The sequence below is a fragment of the Chroicocephalus ridibundus genome, chromosome Z (assembly GCF_963924245.1).
Source record: "Chroicocephalus ridibundus chromosome Z, bChrRid1.1, whole genome shotgun sequence".
Lineage (NCBI taxonomy): Eukaryota > Metazoa > Chordata > Aves > Charadriiformes > Laridae > Chroicocephalus > Chroicocephalus ridibundus.
Genome location: NC_086316.1, coordinates 16,056,814 through 16,080,775, shown reverse-complemented (window position 1 = coordinate 16,080,775; position 23,962 = coordinate 16,056,814). Strand labels below are relative to the sequence as shown.

The 23,962-nt window shown below is 48.0% G+C and overlaps 1 protein-coding gene across 6 annotated transcripts; it reads left to right on the top strand.

The window, feature by feature from the left end:
- The first annotated feature begins 77 nt into the window (after positions 1-77).
- Positions 78-22,748, top strand: TBC1D2 (TBC1 domain family member 2). Of its 6 annotated transcripts, none has more exons than XM_063321559.1 (15): positions 78-306; positions 2,337-2,517; positions 4,012-4,443; positions 5,101-5,233; positions 6,156-6,297; positions 8,431-8,567; positions 9,190-9,377; positions 10,521-10,907; positions 11,763-11,873; positions 13,422-13,609; positions 14,799-15,269; positions 16,414-16,534; positions 18,516-18,701; positions 19,340-19,461; positions 20,145-22,748. In XM_063321559.1, exons 3-15 carry the CDS (start codon positions 4,036-4,038, stop codon positions 20,344-20,346), a joined length of 2,796 nt encoding a protein of 931 aa, XP_063177629.1. In that variant the 5' UTR covers positions 78-306; positions 2,337-2,517; positions 4,012-4,035; the 3' UTR covers positions 20,347-22,748. The 6 variants fall into 6 exon arrangements, with proteins under 6 accessions (XP_063177629.1, XP_063177628.1, XP_063177626.1 ...); XM_063321558.1 differs by lacking the exon at positions 78-306 and adding an exon at positions 332-608; XM_063321556.1 differs by lacking the exon at positions 78-306 and adding an exon at positions 332-830.
- The last annotated feature ends 1,214 nt before the right edge of the window (positions 22,749-23,962 follow it).

The following is a 23,962-nucleotide window of genomic DNA, read 5'->3' as shown; positions in this document are numbered from 1 at the left end:
CGGCGCGCGCCGGCGCAGTGCGCGGACGGCGCATGCGCAAAGCGCTGGGGCGGGCGCGGCCCAGCGGCGGTGCGTCCTCACGGCAGGGGCAGCACCGCCCCCGCCCGTCGGGCCCGTCCGCCGCCATTTCTCTGTCCGCACAGCGGCCTCCCATCAAACGCTTCCCGAGGGCTCCTGGTGTCATCAGAGCCTTCCTGCCGCGGGCTGCCAGGGGAAAGTGCTGTGCCCGACAATGCCGCCAGCGCCACGCCGAGCTGGCAGTACCGCCTGCGCAGATCGCACGCTGCTGTCTGCTGCTCCTGTCAGGTCTCTTGCACATCCCCTACCCGAGCATTTCTCCCGGCCTGCTGTGGCACGGGCGGCTGTGCGGGGCGAAGGACTGGCGCTTTTCACCCGTGTCAGGCCGGGGCCCTGGTGGAGCAGGCGGGCGTGTGGTGGCAGCATGGCAGGTGCTCCTGCGCTGCTGGCCCCGCAACCACCTTCCCCTTCGTGAGTCATGCAGCGCACGCTGGGGCTGGATACCGCGTGAGGTTGCGGTTTATACAACAAAACCAGTGCTTTGACTTTCCATCAGCTCAATTCCCGGTGTGGTTGTGCCACGGTATAAGGTAACACTGGGAGAAGGACCATTATTTTGCAGCCATGCTGGTACTAACCAGTTGAGGAACTTGCGATAAGACTTCTAAGGTGCTTCCAGGGCAGCATGCACATAGACAGGCCACTTGCTGCCCTGCTACCACCATTTTTGTCACTCTCCCTACAGCTGCAGGTCAGGGGGAGGAGAAGGCAGCTCAGGCTTCAGGGGGCAAGGGGACTTCATGCAACCACAGGTACACCCTTCACTTTTCCCTTTTGCTTAGTGGGGCTGGACTCTGTCAGTGCTCATCCAGTCTAATGGCCAAGTGCCATGCAAGCCGACAGATTGGTTTTGGCTATGGAAATGTGTAGAGTTTGTATGCTGTAATCAGCTTCGTGTGCAGTACAATTTGGGAGCTTAGGCCAGAGGATGGCTGGGCCACTGGACACCCGGACATTTTTGCTTTTTGCTGCTCAGGTACTAAAGTTGGTTAAAATTGGTGATCTCAGTAAAAGTTGGCTGAATCATAGGGGGAGTTTCTTGAGATCAAGGGAAATGAGTCATAACATCATACCATCAAGGCTCAGCCATCACTGTACGCAGAGAAAGTCTGAGCCATACAGGCTCCTTATCTTGGGGACAGGGTGTAAGAAGTGCCTTCCCAGGCCAGCCCAGTGCCCGCCGAGCCCCACAGGGTCTGGCAGTGCCGGCAGCGGGAGAGACGGCTGCCAGAGAGCGTGTGAGCCCAGCTGTGCTGTGTGTCCCATCCCCTGCACTGCCCCAGGGCCTGCCCCACAGGCTTATGGCAGTCGTGTCACCCCTCTTCCCTGCAGTACTTTCAGAGGCTTTTTCAGTCTTGACCCTTTGGCCCAGCTTGAGCCTGCCAGCCTCCAGTCTCCCATGGCACCAGGTACCGCTGTTTTTACTGTGTGAAATTTGCCTTGCATAATTTGCCAAAGCTGACCATGCGGTCGTGGCTGTCGCACTGTGGGGTCTGGCGAGCAGCAGGTCTGCATCCCGTGCCCTGGGAGTTTCACAGGTTTGGGGCGCATCGTTCCTAAGCAGGTGGGACCTGCTGGTCCCCTCCAGCCCATGTCCCCTCTGAGCTTCCTGTCAATGTGCTGCCTCACCCGGCTGAATCATTGTCTTCCAAATACCCGACTGAAATGTCGTTTTTTTAGTGTGTTGTTGTTGTTGGTTTTTTTTCTTTTTTTTTTTTTTTTTTTTTTTTTTTCCGCGGCTGCAGCTGGTATTCTCTGCCTTGCACCCGGCTTTGCTTGGCTTCCCCCGTCCCTGCTGCCCTCCCCGGGCTGCGCCGCGCTCCGCCCCACCGGGCCCCGCCAGGAAGCACGGAACGGCGAAGGCGACCGCCGGGGCGGTCGGAGCAGGTACCCCCGGCCGGAGCTGCGGGTCCCCGTCCCAGCCCTCCCCCCCTCTCCCCGCCCCCAGCCCGGCGCTGAGTTCCCCCCCAGCCCCCGGCCGGGCGGTACCACCGGTGCCAGCGTCCTGTCCCCCCCGCGCCGGGCGGCGCTGCCCTGTGCCAGGCTCCAGCAGCCTTCGGTTGTGCCCTGGCGCGGTGCAGCTGGGCTGGGAGGTGCTTCTGCGGCGCTGGGGGAGGCACAGATAGGGGGGGCCTGCCTTGTGCAGCTCGCATCAGCAGCTTCGGAAAGGTTTGTGTTGGGTTCACACTGATCTCTTTTCATGGATGAGTCAGTGTCGGAGCTGCTTTCAGCTTTTCAGCTGCTTTCATCTCTTTCAGACAGTGCCAGGGCCGAAGGAAAAGGAACTGGACCGAAGGAAACCTGAGGCAGAAGCCCCTCTTCTGTTGCTGTTGGATTTGTTTTGGAGGCTGTGGTTAGCTGCTTGGTGGTGCCTGCAGTAGATGCTCTACGGCAGCAGACGGTGACTTCCAGGGGCATCTCTCCACTTTTCTTAAGGAGGTGAGATCTCCTCTAGAGTGCTTTGCAGTGCAGATCTGACATGACTCCTTATAACTTGGTGCTTGAACCCAAAATGCTTACTTGATCCTGTTCATGGTGTGGGATCCATGGACCATGGATGCTGCAAGAGGCAGAAAACTGATGGACCCCTCAGATGGTACAGGAGGTCTTTGTGCTGGTACTGCCATAAAAGCCCCAGGGTCTGTTAGGGAGAGTTCAGACTGCTGCTTCCTTCTGATGATGGTTCCTTTGTGCCAGGCAAAATTGGCTTGGAAATTAAGCTTTTGGGTGTTTCAGAAGCTTAGCTGAGGCAGCACCTTCATGAAGGGTGCTTGTTCCTGGCATTTCTGAATGCATTCAGTAGCAGGATCCATGGTGTCAGGGGAGTGAACTAAAAGAAGTTCAGTAGCTTTCCAAAAAGAGTGAGCATTGTCGACAGCTATCGAAAAAGCTAATGTGGGAACAGGAGTGTGCAGCAGTGATAGGACTTAGCCAGCACCAGGATGGGTAAGCTTGCTTTCGGCAGCTCTGTGTGCTCTGCTGTATTAATCTCTATTTACTTGTTGTCACACAGCTATCTGTTGTATTCAGTAGTTTTGTGTCTGCAGTTGGGTTCCCACTAACTTAACACTGGAACAATTTATTTGCTTACATATTTGCTTCAGATATATTAGTGTCTTAACTGAAGTCTTTCATATTCTTTTAATTTATTTATCTTCAAACCATGCTTTTACTTAAGAAAAAAATGTAAGAAATTATTTATAGGTATCTTTCTGGCATGTTTTTAGCTTTATATAAGGGACATTGGTGTCTGCAGCTGTAAGCAAAAAATCACACCTGCCATATGGTTAAACACTTGAAAAAGTGCCTAGAAACATGGCAAAATTGCATCCTTGCATACGATCAAAATTCATCTGAGTATCTGGCTACATCGTTAAAGTCAGCTGCTTTGCTGAGAGGGAATTTGGACTAGAGATCTCCACAGATCCCTTCCAGCCTTATTTTTCTATTTTTCTCTTGCACATTCTGTTCCTCTTTGGAACCCAGCAGTTTACTTTGGCCACTGAGTAACCAAGTCTCCTTTGTAAGGATCACAGGATTACTTTCTCTTGTGCATAATGCACCATATGAGGCCTACTGGATGGAAACCTTAACTTAGACAAATGATTTGTAAGTATGCTGCAAAAGGCTAGATTTTTCTCCAGACGCCATGGTTTAAAATATTAGCTGAACATTCAATGGAAATGCCAAGATGCAGTTACCTGAAATCAGATCTACAGAGGTCATCTGAGCTGAGGAAGGTAGGCAGCAATGACCAAAAGTGAAAGTTGGCGACCTTGACTGGGCAGTTTAAAAGCTAGGGAATGGTTTTGGTCATATGCCAGATCTGGGCTTATTCCTCCTTTTTCATTTGCTGCAGGTTCTATAACAATGATAGAGTAGTTGGGATCTGCTGTTACTTATTTACCTAGAGAAATTCCTGTTTCAATTTAGTTCTGAGCATATTTCCTGAAAGAGATGAAAAAAGGATCAGAAAGCGGAGCTTGTCCCCTTGCCACTCCAGGAAATTCATTGGAGTCAAATCCAAGCAATAACAGCAGCAATGGAGCCTCAGTGAAAGAGAAAGACACGCATTCTTCTTCTGGAGAACTGGAGAACATACAGCTGAAACCCGGTAGAGAAACATCCAGAAAAAAACTCTGTGGCTATTTAAACAAGCTGGGCATCAAGGGACCGATCAAGACCTGGAAGTCTCGCTGGTTCTTTTACGATGAAAACAAATGTCATTTACTGTACTACAGAACTGCACAGGACATCAACCCTTTGGGGTCTATTGATATCGCCAGCGCCAGCTTTGACTGCAAGGTGGAAAATGGGGAAGGGGTTTTTGAGATCAGAACACCAAGCAGAGTTTTTACTTTGAAGGTAAGGGGCAGCATCTTCTTGTGGGGGCTGTTACGAAACATTCCCAATCAGGAGAGACGCATTTCTGCTAAGATACCTCTTAGCTTGAGTTTCATTTTGGTCTTCCCAGCCTGGACTGTTCCCATTTGGACCTAAATTACTTGCATTGTTTTGGCAAGACTAGGATTCCATTACCTGTGAGATGGCTGTTGTTTAACAGGAGTAGAAGCCAAAGTAAGTGCTGAATTAAAATCATTGAGGAGTCCTGCAGTCCACTTGTAATTTGCTGAACAGAAATGAGCTCTCCTGTCTAAACTGGTTACTCCAGCCGGAACTTTTGCTAGATTTTTATCTCTGTGAAAATCTGTGTAAAGAAGCTCACTGGGTGATTCCTGGCTAAAATATTTGTGACACTTCAGCTTAGCCTTGGAGCATAGTGAAAAAAAACCCCATTTAAAATGAGGTCAGTGGTCCACTGAGGTTCTGTTACTAAGGTCATGCTGAAGATTTACTCTGTCCTCCCGAATCAATGTTAGGACCAGAGGACTACAGCATAGGCTTGACACAGATGGCCTTTATTTCTGCTGACTTGGGCAGTGAAGTGGTGGTCAGTCCTTCAGGATGTGTCTCATGCTGATGAGATTATTCCCCTCCCCTTCCTGTTTTGTGTTATATTAGGCAATCAGCAAACAGGCAATGATGTACTGGCTGCAGCAGCTACAAATGAGACGTTGGGAATTTTGCAACGCTCAGAGCAGATTTCCTGTGGGCAGCTCCCAGCTTGTGAATGAACCTCTGGCTGGCAGAACAGGTAGGTGTCGCATATGTCAGCCATTTTTTTTTTTTGCTTTCAGCCCTGCAGTGATGAATGGTGTTTCTCTTTGTAAGTGGGCAGAGGTTTTGGCCAGTTTTTTAAATGCAGGTGCCAACTATCAATGCTTGGTCAATGTTTGGAACTTCTGGCTTCATCGTGGATGAATGTGAATGGGCCATCTCCTAATCCACAGCATGTGGTTGGAGATGATCTGGTATCTTACGATCATGAATTCCTTCTTAATTTTCCTCACACATGTGAAGTGTGCATATTTGACATATCCCATTCCTCTTGTGAGGCCTGTGAAATTTACAGCAGGCAGGGTTTTTTTCAGCAGTGGTGGGATGAAGATATGCATTCCTAGCACATCTGTACACAGGCCAGGGTATCAGGGGAGCACAGCAGCAGGATGTCCACCTGTTTAGTTATGACTAGATGCACATTTTGTTTGAAACAAGTAAACTCCCTAGCAAGTGTCTGCTCTAAAGGTTCTGGGTACCCTTGCATTTTGCTATAGTAGGCAGTAATTTGGTAACAGACTGTGTTTGTGGAGTGTTATCTGCACATTACAACTATCAAACAGTGTTTGTGATGGGGGAAAAGAAAAAGCAACAGCTCCCTTCCTTATTATTTTAGGTGGTTAAAGTTTGATTGTTTAGGGTTAGTCATTCTTTTATGCAAATGGTTGAAGTCACCTGATTGTCTTTGAATAGATGACTGTATTTGTACATGTAACCTTCTGTAATTTGACCTAAAGCTAAGGAAACCTGCTCTGCTGTCTTGTTCCACCTGGCCAGTTGAACATGGAATGCATACCTGTAGTAAAATGTCATGGCTCTCGAGTTACATGAAGGAGCCAAAGTCCAATGGAATTCTGTCTTGCTCACTTGCTTCTGTGTCCTGGTTTGTTTTTACATAGATGTCATTGACAATGAAGACTTTCTGCCTCCAGTGAAAACACCAACAGAAGTAGTGGGTTTAAAGGCAGCATCTTTGCCTGCACCCCAAACATGTACTGCTTTGCAGAACATCTCCCTTAAGCACCCTTGGACAGAGATACAGTAAGTGCAGGAGGAGAGATACAGTGCGGTTGACATGCTGGTGTGCCTCTTTGTGCCTTCCTTGCCTGTCATGTATTGTGTGAAATGGGACTCTTGCCTAGGTGGAAGAATCATGAAGCAGCTTTTTAAAGGATATTCCAGGTGAAAATAAACTTCTTGCCAGAGGGTCTTTCACATCCCCCTGTTCCAATGCACTTAACATCATCTAGCTCTTAGCAAAAATCCTAGGGCTTGGTTAAGCATTCTTCAGTGTAGGTAGAGGTTTGCATGCCTACTGCGATGCGTCTGCACATCGCTCTTGGAAGGACACACAGGCAGGTTGAGACGCAGTCTGTAGGCTAGTGATAGAAGCCCAGTAGCACTTTCCAGTGGTTTCAAAGGACCTTGAATGTAGTGCACTCTCTAAAGCAGGAACTCCAAGCAAAGGCGCTTGAGCCTGTAATATGGCCTGACAGTGCACAGCTTGCTACTCCTTGCTGAGTTTCAAATATGTGAATATTCCCAGAGCCTGCAATGATGCTGCTGTCTGCAGTTGCCGTGTTTAGCTCCATCAGGGCTACAGGTTACAAGCCTTGAGCAGTTACAGTTGCACAAAGACAACCTCTATCAATATCTCCTTAAGAGTGTCCTAGCTGCTTATTTACATGTAACCAAAAATGCGTAAGTAGCCACAGGTATGGTAGGTAGCCTGGCACCTGCCAGGTGTTTTTGGTGGGGAGGTTGGCTATAGTTTTTTACCACCACTACTGTGGCTACAACCTGCTGCCAATAGGAAGAAAGAGCCCCCAAAGGACCAAAGAGGATCAGAGGATCTGTACTATTTTGCAGGATATGCATTTTCTCCTCCTCACTTTGGTTAAAAATAATATGATCACGTCTCCCTCTCCCCAGCCTTGCTTTTGCTAGCTTGAATAACAGTTGCTTCTTCTCAGCTTCAAATTGTATTGCTCCCCTGGTTCTGTAAACATTTCTTCAGGCTCTATCACTATCGGGCTGGGTCTTATGAGGGTAGCGTGTCTGATTTCAGCTAAGTTCATCAGATCCCTAAGCTGCTGCTGTCTCAGAGGAAAAACAAAGTGCAGCACCGAGGTAGGGAAAAGTAGGAAAGTTGCGTTGGATGAGTGCAGACTACAGGGAACAAAGGTCTCCTGATCTTATGTGCCAGTATGTTCCCTGAGATCAGAAATGTCTGCTCTTCTGCTGTGGGGCCTTACAGTAACAAGGCAAAAAGAGAACAATGTCTAAATACCAGCTTCATTTACAGTTAGGAAGCAGCTGACACTGAGTCTTTTGTAGATCTCAAAACAAGGGTCTTGTTTTCTTCTAGCTGATGTACAGCATAGGAGGAGAAGGAAAATGACCTGTATACACACAGGCAACTGTCTCTCCTGTATAGGTTTTACAGAAAATACTTGTGCATTTGTGGTTCTGCCTGATGCTGTAAAGTCATCTCATAGTGCTTCTGGCAATAGCTGATAGCAGCAGCTGAAACAAACTGGTTCTGAGTCTGATTGTAATTTTGTTCTTGAATCTCTTTACTACATCAAAGTCTATTGAGTTTGTTGTGGCAAAGTTATTAAATGTGGTTCAGGACCACAGAGCACAGGACCTGTGGCTGCTTCAGATGTGATCATCGTGGCAGTTTTGGCTGTGCTGTAGATAACTGAACTTTTCTTAGCACCTGGGGATTTCCACAGTGAGCTAAAGAAAGGGAGGGGGGAGAGAGAGAGAATGGGAAGGAAGGAAGGAAGGAGGAGGAGAAGGAGGGGGAGAGGGACGGGAGGAGGAGAGGGATGTGGTTGATCTGCTTTCACCTTTGATCCCTCTGTCGTCCTGATGCATTTATGTACAGGGCTCAAGCACAAGGGGAAAGATCTTCAGCTGATTTACGTTGCTGTCCTGGTACTGATTTTGTGGCATCTTCCTGATTTACACCAGTTAAAACCTTGCTCCCCTCAGATCCACCTGTGCCATGAACAGTTCATTTTCTCAGCACGTGAAGGAGATGATGGGTTTTGGAGTAGGGGTGGGATATGAAGAGATGTAAGGGATTGAATAGTTTGAATATGCACTGACTGCAGTGATCATTTATTCTTCTCTTCACTAGGCTGTCTTGATCTCTTTTTGTTTCAGAAACACTGTCTACAATATCTGTGGCTCCAAGCAGCTCTGGGGGAACAATGGGAACATCTTTAGCTTCAGTGAATTCCAGGAGCATCCTGAGAACCCGGATGAGGAGCAAGAGGCAAAAGTGGAGGCAGGGTGTGCAGGTGCTTGTTACTGAGCTGTGTGAGCTGCTCTGAGTATGATGCCTTCTAGCAGGGAGTCAGACTTTGCAGGAAAGGGAGGGAGAGCGTGGAAAGTCGTCATGGGACATGAAAACTCTATGACATTGTCTCAGGTCCCTTCCTGGGTTGTTTGCACAAGACTGACTCTTTTGGCTCAGCTTCAGGCTGCATCTGTCTGTCTTCTACTTCTGGAAACTTCTGCAGAGGCAAAAATACCATCCATGGTGCCAGCCTTTAGTGATATTTCTCTGAGGTAGAAGTTAAATTGCTGCGCTGTCACAAGGTTAGCTCAACAGCTCCACTGCATGCTTGGGAAGTTACCTCTCCACCATGGTAACTTGTATTTACTGTGTGCAAGATAGATGGTTAGGGTGCAAGGTGGGTTAACAGGTACCATAAAACATCGCAGCTTTGTTTATTCTGGGCATACCTGTGGGCTGATCCCTTCTGTCTGTGCTTCAACCCTGTGGATCCCAGCAAGTCAGTTTTCCTTTTCCTATGTGTCAGTCTTCTCTGCTGAGCCGTTGTGAGTCCCCCCATAGCAAGACTCAGGAGTCCATAGTAGCAGCCCAATTCTGTGTAAATTAACCCTATTTCCCTTCAGTTAAGGAGGGGATCCTGGAGGATGGAAGGATGGAGCCCAGGCTGAACTGGGTTAGGAAAGCCAGGTGGATGAACAGTGGCTTCCCAGGCTTGCCTGAAGAATTGCCCAAGGAGAGGAACCCAATGGATAAAGTGAGTGTCCTACAGCAACAGATCCTGACGCTCACAGAGGAAGTCAAGTCACAGAAGGTGAGTGTGGCAAAGATTATGCTGCTTTTAAGGGCAGGGCCCTGATACTTGTCACAGGGACTCCCTTATACCTTGGTATTAAGCTCAGAAGTGCCCAGCAAGCACTCACTGGCGACTAGTTGAAGCTGCTGATGGTACCCCTTTGTATGTGCCTGATTGTGCCCAGCACAAGGGAGAATGGGCTGTCCTTCAGCCATTGCTAGGAAGTGCAGCTAGCAGATGGGCTGGAAAAGGGAGGTAAAACAAATCTGAGTGCGCTCTGCAGGCTTCTTGCTAGTGCATCTATTGTTGAGTGAATGTACGAAGTACAGTCCTGAATAAGTACTGTTACACTGGCAGGAGCTGCTAGGGTGAGTCATGCTGTAAACAGCAGGTCATTCTTTTTGAAGAGTGATCCACCATTAAGAGGTGATTTGAATGTAGAAGTCATGGGTCACTGCAAGGCCTGTCTCTCCTGAATGGTACTGTTCTTCTTCACAAGCATAGAGCAGTGCCAGGCTCTCCACTAATGATGCTGGTCGCTCTTCCAGCAGAAGAGGCAGGAGAGCCAGGTCCCATGGAGGGCAATCAGTTACATCCTTGATTTCCTTCCTTAAATGGCTGAGATGGCAGAGCCTGAGTAAGCAGCATGTTGCTGGGGCAGGCTTTTGTGCCTTCATGTGGGCTGGAGTGGAGGACTCTGGCAGAGGGGGGATTAAAATGGATATAGCAGTTTCCTTCTGGTAGCACAGATAGATGCAGACTGGATTATTTCCCTCCCTCCTATTTTACCACACTGCTGACCAGATCTCCAGCTTCTCTGGTCTCTGCTGCGCCTCCCAAGAAGGATGACTGTATGAAGTCAGAATTCAGACAGTGTGAGCAGCAGCTTGCCTGTTAGCAATCCACCTAAAGTCAAGTCATCTGTTGCCAGCTGCAGAGATCTTTCAGGCCCAGCTGTGAGAACAGAGCTTCTCTACTGGAGAAGCACTGTGATTTCAAGATTTCTGCATTCAGTTTTGCTTCTGAAAGGAGTCAGTTTCAAGATCCTGAGGACCTTTCACTGTTCACTCATTACTGGTTGGCTCTGTGCTGTCCATGCTGCCATTGCCCTGGTGAGGGGCGTCATTACTGTGATGTAATGGCTTTGCATTCCTTTTCCAGGAGCTGGTTAAACTTCTCCACAAAGCTCTGGAGGCAGCCCAGCAGGAGAAGCGAGTATCTAGCATGTATCTCGCTGCAGCAGAAGATAAGGACAGGCTGGAGCTGGTGCGCCACAAAGTCAGACAAATTGCAGATCTCACCAGTCGACTAGAAGCTCTTGAGCAAGAAAAGAAGGAACTGGAGCAGATGCTGACTCTGAGAGACAGCCACATCCAGGAACTCAAGGAGCATGTGCAACTTCTGATGGAGAAGAACCATGCCAAACAGGAAGTCATCATGGCCTTGACAGAACAGATGGCCCGAGAGCTCTCTGACCCCTTGCAAGAAGCCAACACTATCACTGCAGAGACGTTGTATAAGCAGCAGGAGGAGATTGAGCACCTGAAGGTGTGTGAGATGGCACAGATCATTTGGCAGCTCCCATTTCTGTGCCCTCTGGTTCAGTGGGAGGGTGTTCCTTGTGGGAAGCACAGAATATACTTCTGCTAGTTGTTCCGTCTGTCTCTGAACCAGAAGCAGGCTGGAAGGGGCTCAGCTGGTACCAACAGGGTGCTCAGAAACATCTGTGTCAGTTTCAGCTTCAGCTCAGAGCCTGTTTTATTTGACTTCGTGTCACTATTCAGTGCCTGGCCTCTTTTTTCACTCTTTTATTTCACAGCTGCAGTCTTACTTGCTGGCTTCACTAGCTCTGTTCTGTGTTTCCCTCTTGCAAACAGTTTCCCATTACACCCAGGTTCTTTCAGATACAGCCTGTTGTATGTCCCTATATGCACAGTTGTAATGACCAGTTAGCATGGGGTGGAGGATTGCCCAGAGAGCCACCTACTGCATTTGTGGGAGAGTGTTTGTTTTTGCTGCCAGCCATGGGGCTGAGATTTGCATCAATTTTTAAGAAAACAGAACAAAACATGTATTATTCATCTTATTTAGGTACTTCTCTAGCTTTATATCACCCAGATGGCTCTCTGTTGTCTAAGCTTGTACATGCAGTGCACTTAGCATTTTCAAGTGTCTTGTCTATGTATGACACTTCAATTTATTGTTGTGCCTTGATTTCCTTTGTAGGCAATATTTTTCCTGGGGAGTCCTGTCTTCTCCCGAGAACACAAAATTGTTGAGATATTTTCTTGTCCTTAACACAATCCATACCTGAGGGCCCTCTTGGGATTTAAAAACTGATATGGGAAGGCATTCCAAGGCCCTGGCGATCTCTCCTTATATGACTGTTTTGCTTCGTGGCAGGATGATATTGATGCATACAAAACCCAGAACCAATTTCTCAACTCAGAGATCCACCAGGTTACACGACTCTGGACGAGCGTTGCTGAGAATGAAAAAGCCCTTCTGATGAAGGTAAGGCAAAATGGCTTTTTTCCCCTTGGTGAGAGCTGTTACTAATTTCTTTCCAAAGTCAGCATTGGAATGGATTTTGGTCCAAAACACACCAGGAGTAAGTTTTCTTCCCAATGTGTTTCTTTAGGGTGGCTTCTTTCTCTGCTTTGTGTTGTTTCCAAATTAGACGTATTATTTTCATTCTTCAATAAAGTAAAATGCTTGCAAAGCTCAGTCTTGAGGATGCTGAAACTTAACCCATATTTTCCTGAGGGCTGGCAGACTGATTGAGCCGTGTCTCCATCTAGTCGTGATTTCTGTACCAGGCTTGACACTGCCAGGTGGCAGCACTCTCAGGTCCTGCAACTAGATCAGAGTTCCTGTGTTTTCTTAAGCTCTGTTTTTATTTCTAGTCTGGTAAGTGTGCGTAACCTGGACTTGTCTAATCCAGCCTTCGGGTCCTGAACCACTTCCCCAGGCTGGTGGTGTTTGCTCTGTGGGATCTGTGGGTTTTCCCTGGGTTTTACTTCCATGGGTTTTAAGGTATGTCTCCACAGTCTTGGATTCTGGAACAGGACAAAAAGCTACTTCTGAAGCATTATTGCCATTTTTACATCTGTTTGCTTTCTAGTCCTTTGAAACCCTGCCTGCCTCCTACTGTTCTTCTCTGATCCTGAAACTGCAATAACCTTCAGAAAGGAAGTAATGAGACCAACATGCTCAACATGAGGCAAAATGCTGATTAAAGTTGTAGTATGACAGTATCCCATGCTCCTTGCTGCCCCCTCTATATGTAGCCTAATTCTGTCTGCGGTTTCTGTTTTGTTTTTGTTTCAACTGCTGCTTTCCACTGAGCAGGAGTCTTCACTGAGCTTCCTATGAGACATTGGGTGAGTCCTGTCACCTGTGTGGCCTTAGTTCCCCACTTGTGGAGTAGGGATAACAGTCCTCATTCCTTTTTTGTGCTTTCTGTGCTCAGGAGTATGGTGGTGGCAGGGACTGCTTGAACTCAGCTGGGCTTCCTGTGCTTGAGAAATGTTGTGTACCAGTGCGTTGCTAAGGGGCATCTGGTCACCTTGTCTGTGGTACTACCGTGTATCCTGAAAATGGTATGGTCGTAGCTAAGTTCCAGGAGTGGTGTGTTTTGTTAGGAGACAGCTCAATATGGGGCAGAGAACTTGTCTGCAGAGCAGGGAAAAAACCTGCAGAGAACTCAACTACAGTGGTAGCTTTTTGGTTGTATCCTGAGCTGAGCTGGCTAGGATATGGCCATGCACTGGTGCAGTGCAGTAGCTAAAACAGGTGATACTGTAGTAGGTCTCCCACTCAATAATAAACTTCTGTTGCATGCTAGCTACTACCTTGTGCTTGTTCATAGGTCATGCTAGTTCCTTCTTTGCTGCAATTCCACTGACTGTAGAAAACTGCTGGGGCCTTGCTGTTCACGAGTCTTCACTTTATGTGCAAACCAGGCCAGTAGAGAGCAATGGCAGTGCAGAAAGAACCATCTTTTCTTTCAAGATGGTTTCTTCCAACCAACCGTCTCATTCTGTCACGTTTCCCCATCAGTGTGCCTGCCTGCAAGCCCGAAACTGCCAGATGGAGAGCAAATACCTGATGGTCTTGCGGAAGCTGCAGGAGGCTATGCCTGGCTTCCCCAGCTCCCATGCTGAGTTGGTGAGGAACCTCATCCAAGAAGCGCTCCAGTGGGATGTGAAGGAAGGAGCAGAAGAAGGTTTTAACTTGAACCCTGTAAGGTAAGAGGCAAGAGCGTGGGGATATTCACACCCTTGTAGGAGGCTGGCCATGGAGGGGAATGCACAGGCAGGAAAGATCCAGGAATGTTTCTACAGTAGGGACTTGGAGCCATGAGCTAGGAGTGGAGGTTGAGCAGGCTGGTTTAGTTTGGTGGTGTGGACACCATGAATATCTGATTGTAGCGTATCACTGTAGGAAGGGGAAGTTAAAGATGGTAAAGCTGAACTTTTCTTGGCAGTGGCAGACAGTATGGCAAGTGACAACAGCTATGGTGTGCCTGGGAGGTAAAAACTGGACATGAGTATAAACTCCTTCTGTAGGAAAGGAGGCCAGCTGGGAGGTGGGCGATCTCCATCCTTCGGGTTTTTCTAGTCCCAGCCATACAAAGCCACAGTTCTAGTGCTGGGGACAATCCTGCAGTGAAGGAGGGCTGGACTGGAGACCTCCAGAGAGCCTTGCCACCAGTGCTGCTGGGATCCATATGTTTGTGTTTGTGCTTTCCTGCCCAGTTAGTGACCTAGGTCTGTAGGAGTTTCCATTTCGTCTGGTTGGTCAGACTCGCAGGTTCGCCACGTAGCTTTGGAGATGAGACTCCAAGGCCAGGCTTGGTCTTTCTGTCAAGAATATGGTGATATCTTAAAAGTATCCCAGCCTGTGGACTGATGATGCACAAACCCTCAATAAGCTGTACTATCAGCACTCCTGGTGTTTTCTGATCAGTAGGAGGTTTGCATTGTGTACAACAAGACATCAGAAGGGATTGTGGATCTCCATTCTTTGAAGTCCCAAAGCCTTTGCAGAACCTTCCTACAGAACTTTCTCTGCACTAGGGCATGGTGGGGAGAAGGTACACCGGTTCAGGTAGATACTCCATTAGGGGCAGGGGAGCAGGCGAGGTGAGAGAAGTCTGATGAGGTTGGGCTGTAGCTCAGAGCAAAGTTACACTTGAATTCATGTGTGTATGCCACTGCTGCAGGCTCTCATTTGACTTCAAGGCTCTGGGACAGTGGGCATGGCAGGCTTTCACATGCAACTGCCAGAGAAGTGAAGGAGGAGTACCTGTGCTCCGGCATGGGTGACAGGAACCTGGCAGCAGGCTGTAGTTGGCATGGCCCCAAGCACTGAGTAGCCCTTGACACAGGTACTAGCACTGTCTTTTGAACTAACCTCTGCCTTGTGTCCCTCCAGTGAGTATGATGAGTATGGGTTTATGACTGTCCCTGACTATGAAGTTGAGGACTGGAAACTTCTGGCCAAAATCCAAGCCCTGGAGATAAAGTCCAACAACCTGCGGAGCCAGGAAGTAGTGGAGAAGCCCCTCCGTGACAGGTGGAACAGCGTTGGGGAGCTGAGCCCCTCTGCAGAGCTGAAGAGCCTGATCCGAAGTGGCATTCCAGTGGAGCATCGGCAACGGGTCTGGAGGTGGATTGTCAGCCGGCACTGCAGCCATCTGCCTGACCACTACCAGCAGCTGTTACGGCAGAGCAAGAGCACTGAGCACCCTGCCTGCCGGCAGATTGAGCTCGACCTGCCCCGCACACTGACCAACAACAAACATTTTTCCTCTCCTACCTCCCAGCTCATCCCCAAGCTCCGGAGGGTGTTGCTGGCATTTTCCTGGCACAATCCTGCCATTGGATACTGCCAGGGACTGAACAGGTGAGGAGCCAGGTAGACTGCTTCTTCACTGGATAGCTGAGATACGTGGGATACACTGAGAAAGCGTAGACACATTGACCAGGCTGTAATTCAGACTACCCCAACGTTCTCCCTCTCTAGACTTCTGTCCTGTCCTAGGTATTTTGCTGCAGAATTCTGCATTTGGTGCCTTTTTTCACCCAGTGTTGTTGCTGGGATCAAGCATCTCCATAGTTACAGAACAGGAAGGAGCAGCTATGGGAGGTAGAGGGAGGCAGTCCCAGAATAACAGTATGAGGCTGAATTTCTAAGTGTTAATGTGCTCAGCAGGAGAACAGCCTGGTGATTCCCCTTTTTGCTGAGAAGAGTTGGAGGACATGTTGGGAAGTGTTAGAGATGAGGGAGTTGCAGGAAATGACATGAGGAGAGGCTGAGGAAACTGGGGTTGTTTGGTCTGTAGGGAAAAAAAGGTTCAGGGAATGAAAAACTTCTTTCATTTCCCAAAGAAGGCCGTAGGAAAGATAAAACCAGATTTCTTAGGAAGTGCGCCACCAAATAAAAGAGGCACTGGGCACTAGCTGCAAGAAAGGAATTTTGGGTTGGACCTTTTCACATGAGGGAAGTCCGTGTAAGCTATTCCTGTTGTTCTTTGGATGGTCTTCAGAAAGACATTTTCCACTCTGGAGAGCGCTTGATATTAGATACCATCTTTCCAGTCTGGCTGAAAGGGAGTAAGTCAGAGCTGAAGGGGGTGAGGGCTGTAGAACAGTGTATAGGAAGGTGAGCTATGTCACATAATATGGAGTATCTCTGAATGAGTTCTTTCCTGTATTGAAATAGCCAAAATCAGCACACTGCTTAACTTCATCAGATCTACAGAACATCCCATTAGCTGGGTAGTCTGGCTTTGTCACACCAGTTCTGTGTTTGATGCTTCCTGTTTGCTGACAGAAGCACATGGGAAAGAAAATCACACCCACATGGTTCCTTCAGAAGCCCACAGAACAGATCATTTGCCTCTCTGACCATCTGTCCTGCCACGTTTGATGTTTTGGATGCTCATGGAGCTAAAGGCATGCCAAGAGGAATCTTGGATTCTCCAGTTCCTGGGCTGCAGTCCTCTCCTGCAGTGTTTCATTGCCTCACCATGTCTTGTCCATCACAGATTGGCAGCTGTTGCCCTCCTGGTCCTGGAAGATGAGGAAAGTGCTTTTTGGTGCCTAGTCCATATTGTGGAGAACCTAATGCCACCAGACTACTACAGTGACACACTGATAACATCGCAGGTGAGCTGGGTACCCTCGCATCTGCTTGGACTCTGATGCAGTGATTTACAGTGAAGGTTTAAAAGCAAGCAGTGAGCTTGCAGTGTGTTTGATTTCTGAGAGTACAGTGATACCACCTTGTAATCCCTTCCATTGCAGAGGTGTTGTAGATTTGAGAATACAAAATTGTTAAACACAGGAGCAGCAAAATTGATCCTCAGCACTTGAAGGTCATGTTAGTCAGAAGGAATGTGCCCATTAATTGCACAGTTACTTGTTTTAAGAGGGCTTAATAGAGGTGCAGCTGCAAACTGCGACATTTGTAGAACTAGGTATGAAGAAGGGACCATTCTGCAACCCTTCAGATGTTTCTTTGGAAACTGCACCCTATCTTTGGAGTGCCCTGTACAGATGGAAGAAAATACCGAGATTTTTATATCCACTGTACTTTCCTCAGTTCATGATCAAATACAGTGTTAGTTTTGGCTTTGGCATTCCCTGCAGATCAGAAAGCCCTTTGGCCATTTGACGTAAAATGTTGTTCTATGAGTTACTTACTATCCTGGTTCAAAGTCACTGGATTTCAAGATTTTCAAGATGCGTTGACTTGATTCAGATATACTACGTCCTCCCAGGCAGACACGGAGCCCAGATAGGTCCTGTATACCTCAGTGGAATTGTAGTTGTGTGCCCATACCACCCACACCCAGCAGTGCCCAGTTTGGTGAGCCTGGCCATGACCTTGGTGTCTTTATTGTGTGTGGTCCTTTCAGAGAGAAGAGGGTTTTATCTGTGGGCCCACAATAAATGAGGCTACAAGCATCAGTAGCTGAGAGTAACTGATTGTGCCACTGAATTGGTTGACTAATGTTTACTGGAGCAGTGGTGTGCTGGCGTAGAGACCAACCCACAGACTGGGGAAGCAGCCAAATTACTGTGCAGATAGCAAAATGTCTATCCGGAGCGTGTAGTGTTAGCTGTGAGATATAATAGGCAGCGCTTTGTACTTGACAAATACTGATTGACAGGGAAAGCATGTCAGACTGAAGACACAGAGGTTCCCCTACATTTGGTGAGAAAAGACTGTCAGCTGATGGAAAGACTTCCTGACCTCACGGTTGGTCCCTGAAAGTCTAGCCAAGACCCACATATAGAGGAAGGTCTAGAGTGATGCTTTGTGGGGTGGCTTGATAAAGTGAAAGCTCTGAGTTGTCCGGAAGACTTAAGGTTTAGCTCTTGCAGATTTTAAAGACCAAGCATATCACCTCATCTGGTTTGTACCACTGTGCCACAGCTAAGTGGGCTGACACAGCTAGGGCGATAGTATGATATGGCACAGGGGAAGACCTAAACATGATCTTGCTCCTAGCACTTCCCCTCGTGAAGTCATGGCTTCCCCGAGATGAAGCTTTTATAAACCTGGGTCAAGGATCTCACCAGCTGCATTTCTGTGTCTTGGCTCGTGCAACCAGAAGCAGATCACAGACAGTACTCAGACCACAAAGAGAAGCTAACTGAGAAGGTCAGGCCCTTCTTGCAAAGTCAGAGGGATTCTAGGAGGTTATTCTGTTGGGCCATATGCAGTCATTCAGACCAGGGCAGGTTTTAATCCCTGTCATTCAATTGGATGCTCATGACATCACAGAAAATCCCAGTAAGACTAATACAGGAAGATGTGGCAGCATTTTCCCTCTTGACTTTGAGGTTGGGAAGGAATATGATCCTCTAAGTGAGAAGAATGTAGGTATCTCTGCCTGCATGTTGGCCCTATTTCAGCTCTACACCTTGCACTGGGTACAGCATAAAGTACACTGCTCAGTAATTTTGAAGGGTTGGGAAACAAAGGTTTCTCTGCTCTTCCAAGGGTGTGGTTAGGCTAGAAGGCAGCACCAGTGATTACCATGGCATGCATGGGCCACTGTCCTGTTGCACTGCTCTTTTCCTCCAACACCAGGACTGCTTTTGACTAGGACTTCATTGTTTTCTTTTTTGTCAACTTTAGGTAGATCAGAGAGTCTTCAAAGACTTCCTGTCAGAGAAGCTGCCTCGCCTCATGGCTCATTTTGAGCAATATCGGATTGATGTCTCACTCATCACCTTCAATTGGTTTCTGGTGGTTTTTGTGGACAGCCTGGTCAGTGACATCCTCCTGCGAGTCTGGGATGCCTTCTTGTACGAGGGAACTAAGGTGCATCTCTCAGTCTAGGCCTTCCTCCCATCTGCACCACCTCTGTGACATGATAGCAGGGCAATGGACATACATACATGTCAAAGAGATGTGGGGTTGAGAGTCTTGTACTATCTTGCCTGTTTCGTGGGGTGCCTTGATGCCTCCCAGCCTCTGTTTGTGTACTTGCTGCTGGTAGGCAGACCTAGTCCCTGATGCTGTGCACAGTATCCCTGGCACTTTTTAGCAGGTAGTCCTGCTATGGAACAGCTCTCTGAGAGACCATGGTGTCTTCTGCTCTGTGACCCAGACACAGCTAAGAGTATGACAGACACATGGAGCAGAAGGTGGGCACAGAGTTAGTATCTGAAAACGCGAGTCTTGCATTGCCTTTGTGCATAGGGAGACCTGGAGAACCCTTGTGAAATCCCTGTGGGGTCCTTTTGGAGGACCTGGTATGCTAAGGGGTTGTAAATTAGCTTACAGAGGTCATTCTCTTGGGATTAGCTTTGTGCTTCTTTAGGCGTGCTCTAATGCAGCCTAGTGAGAGCTGGAGCCCAGCATCCAGCCTGTACTGCAGTGCTGTGTACCCACCCCAAGTTTTACACCAGGAGGGTCTGGTAAGACTTTGTCAACTGAAATACCTTTCAACCCTCCAGGTGATTTTCCGCTATGCCCTTGCAATTTTTAAATACAACGAGGAGGAAATCCTAAGAATTCATGACAGTGTGGAGATCTACCAGTACCTGCGCTTTTTCACAAGAATGATCATGGATGGCAGGTAGGACTGTGGGTTGTAGAAGACCTTCCATCCTGCGTTTGTACTTGCTTGCCTGTTAGGTCAGCCTGAAAAGAATTGTGACCGGTCTGTCGAGAGAGATTCATACATGTTGTCAGGTCCATGGGATATGGATCAGTTTGTCTCTTTTTGACTTTCCCTTCATGGTGTTACTTAAAAGTCGTTTTGGCTTGGACAAAGGCATGCTACAGGAGAGCAGACCACAAAGACTGGGCCAGTCTCCTTCTTGCAGCAGCTGGAACTTGTGCTGCCACTTGCTGGGTTTCTCTCAGCTGTAGTTGTATTTGCGAACACAGCACCACTCACAACCTTTAATAGCAACGTGTCTGAGGGGAAGATTTCTGTGATCAGAAGAGCTCAAGGTTGGGAATATTCCTTCCCCAGAATTGGCATCTGTTTCACCGTCTCCTGACTGGTGGCTACACACCGGTCCCTTAAAAGGTGGTGTGGTGTAAGGCTGTCTGAAGCATTGTTTGGGTTGGTGTTTGTGTGAGAAGGAATTGCCAGTGATTCCTTTAAGACACTGCTGCTTGGTGACTTTTGAGGTCAGAGAGCTGAAATCTGAGGCCCTAGTCTTTGTCTACCCTAGGATGCCCTTGGTGTATCTGTTGCCATCTGTTACCAGCCAGTAAATTGGTTCACCAGACCTGTCTTTTCCGTCGTAGGAAGCTGATGAACATTGCCTTCAATGACTTAAACCCCTTCCCCATGAAACTACTGAGGAACCGGCGGTCAATGCACAGAGAAGAGCTGGAGGCAGAGCTTTGCGAACTGGAACAGATCAAGGCAGCCTATGTAAAAGAGAGAGCAGAGCAAGGGCCTCAGGACCTGGAGGAGGTTGTTAGTGAAGAGGAGGAAGAGATTTAATAAAAACAGGGTTCCTCATCACTTCCCTCCCACCTTGCAGAAGGTCTTCAGTAGCAACTGTCTGTAAGAGCCAGAGCAGGGGGCGAAAGGTGGTCACAGCAGGAGTTCATCTGCACCAGGAAGCAAGGCTGTAGGTACGGGACCATGTGGGGACCAAGCCAGACTTTGTAATGGATCAGAAGGTGTCAAAAGAGTTTTATCCTCTTTTGTGCCTCTCTCCATTCAGCCTACCTTGCCCTGTGCAGTTCAGGGTTACAGCTGAAGGTCCATAGGAAATACCAGTTGTGATACCATGATAGAAGTTGACGTGGTGCAAAAGATGCAGCCAGGAAGGGTTCTTCTACCTCTTCTGATAGAGGTTTGAAAGAGATCTTTACGTACAAGTAAAATCACGAGAAACAGTGAACTGAGAGCACTCCCTCATTGGTACCTAAAGCTTCTGAATTGGTCAGGAAGGAAACCTGCTCTTTGAAGGTATGGTGCCTTCAGTGGCTACCTGCCAGGAGAGCGTGTGTTTAACACGGCAGTTACTGAGTCATGACATTATCTCCAGATGAGTGTTGGGCCTGAGGAAGTCCTGGGATTGGAGGGCATCTTCCCATGGGGTTCAGGCTGGAACAAATTAAATGGGTTGTGGGAGAGTGGAGTTGCTGCTGCAGTTTATTTTGGTTGCTGTGGAAGTCCATGGTGCCTGGCTGGCAAATGCTGGGAGCTACCTCTCCTCTTTGTTTAGCTTTGAGCAGAGCCATCTACGAGTTGGCCTGACCCGGGCAGCACCGTGCCTTCCAGAGGTGAGTTTGCTCCATGGAGGAGCTGTCATCTCAGTGTGGAACCAAACACAGCCTGACTGCAGCCAGGGCCTAATGTCTTTGAGACTTTGACTACTGGAGACACCTGGCTCTTCTGATCACCTCACACTTGGTCAGGATGAGTGTGTGGCCATCTCTCTCTGCCTCATAGTTATGCTCCTCCTGTGCAGGGTTTCTACGTTGATACCCCTGTCTCTGACTCCGTCCGATTCATAGTTTCTGTGGGAGTTTCCAGTATTGAAGGTGTTTGACCCATGGAATATTGCACACTGGGGATGAACCTGCAAACCACTTGGACTATGTCACAAAGGATGGCTTGATATTCTTTAGAAAAAACATTAATTTCCCCTGAACCATGAAGCTGGCCTCCATGGGTCTAGCTCACAGAAATGCCCTGCTTACCTCTGGGAATGGTCTCCCCTGCCTGCCAGGCTCAGTTCTCCAGACTCTACTGGAAACAGCACCTGCCTCGATTCACCTGACACACATGGTCTGCCTCAGCTCTGCCTTAGGCACAACTGGACAAATGAGCCCGTTTCAAAGAATTATATAAGTCTGAGTTGGGAGAGACCTGTGGAGGCCAACCACACAGTACGGAAGTAATCAAAGTGGAAGTGAAGTGTTGGTAACAGTGGATAGATGGACAAGAGTGAGGTGGATCCCCTGCATGTCACTGACAGCTGTACACGCTGAAAGTATGAGATGAGAAGAAAATGCTATTGGAGTCTTGCAACAATATCTCAAAAAAATGCACTGGTTTTAAAATTATGCCACCTAGCTAGAGAAGCTCAAAAGTCAGGTTTTTTCTTTACAGATGATATTGCTAATCTAATTTACTCATACTGTTATGTGCATGGGTATACACAAATACAGATTTTTGCTACTTACAGACTTTTGAAAGGTATTATCTTTTAAATCAAGACAATGGAAATTAGAGGTATACTTACTATGGTATTTTTCCTAGAGCCCTTTGCAGCAGCTTAAAAATATTTTCTTCCATCCTGCCCTTATGTTTTTTAAAAAAGGCATATGAAACAGGCATTATTGGACCAAACCATAGTGTGATGTATGTCTATAGTATATAAATAAACATTGGTCTATGTGGTGTATAATGACCCATTAAAAAATAATTTTTTCTGAAGAAGACATAAGGACCAAGCTGTTTTCCCTGATGTGAAATTCTGAAAATAATTTTTAATTCAAATTGGAAGGGAGAGACATCTCAGGGTTGTTAGAAGTTTTATCTTCTGTTGTGTCTTCACCAGCTCTTGGTTTTGCTCCACATGTTTACTCGCTGAGGACCATTTCTTCTGCTTATACCGCCAACTAGTCACTTGTAGTCTTTCTTTACTAAAATGTGGTGGATACAGGAATATCCGCAAGGCCTATGCAGACCTGCCTCTTGGAGGCAAGCTAGCGTGTCCCCATGGGCCCTACTCCCCTTCTGCTCCACAAGCTTTAAGGCTACAAAAGAGCACTGAACTCGTGTCACAAGATGCCAGCTGCGCCCAGAGGTTAGCTTAGCCCTGCGCAAGTCCCTCAGGCTTCTGCAAGACCTGCACTGAGTATCAGTCGGTGCTAGGGGTGTTTTGAACAGAGAGAACTTCATACTCCTGCATGAAGTGCACAAGGATAATTTGTACTGCCAGGGCCAACTGTTGTAGTTGGAAAACAGTTTAACCTGGTTGCACAGCCCAGTAGCTCCCTCTGGCTGTGCTGGTACCTATGTATAAAACATGTGTCTTTCCACCCCAGAGTCAGCCTTTGCTGAGCTTTGCTGTATGCACAACATTACTTTTTAAATTATGCCTTTTGTCTCTGCATTAATCTAAACCTTGGGATACCAGCTCCAACCCTAAAAAGGATGGGTTTGATTTTTTTTTTTCCTGCAGAATATGCAATTAATCTGCAGATCACCTTGTTGCAGGAGTTTGGGCCCACCAAGTGTTTATATGGTTTTGAGAGGACAAACTGGTGCAGCATGGCCAAACACACAGAAAACCACTGCTGGCTCAGCAAGTCCCTGAGCTGCAAACAGGTAGAGGCTGGGAGGCTTCCCTGTTTCACCCCTTTTTGGCGCTGGGTGGTATTGGGCTGGAAGGATCTTTTGTCTGAAGCACTGTTACCTCCATACGCTGCAGCTAAGCCCTTGCACGCAAAAGCGCTAGTGCACAGCAAAGATGCTCGATCCACTCCTGTATCCTGGCACGCTGCCCCGGAAAGAAGCATTCCTGGGGAGGTTGTTTCTGTGTTGGGTTAATGTTTATCCCAAGCTCAAGCTTCTCATCCAGGGTGAAGGAGAGTGCTACAGGGAAAGGCATTGCCCATGAGCAGGAAGCAACAACACCCTGTAGCAGGAGCTATCCCACAGTGCTGCGTTTCTCCTCCAGCTTGCAGGCTGGGCAACCTCCTGCCACTATCACAGACACAAGACCTGGGGCTGGCTCTCTTCCCATTAAGAGCACATTTGGTGGCCTGAGCCAAAGCTGGGACTTCTTCAGCTGTTTCTCAGTGCTAAGAGTTCCTCTACAGAACGTTAGCTTGTTCTGGCCTGGGGACGTGCCAGGGGCAAGAAGACAAACCACTTTCCCATGCCAGGGTCATAGTAGTGGAGCTGACGTAATTTAATGCCCTCCGAGGTAATTCAGCCCCTTTCCTGGAGTTCAGTGGGAGGCTGCAGGCCACACTGAGCTACTAAATCATGAGAAAACCCCTGCGTGTTTTCTGCTCAGCCTCAGGAGCTCTCCAGAGAGGAAAACGGCACACCAGGTTAGTCAGTAGAAGAGGAGATATCACTAATGGTGGCA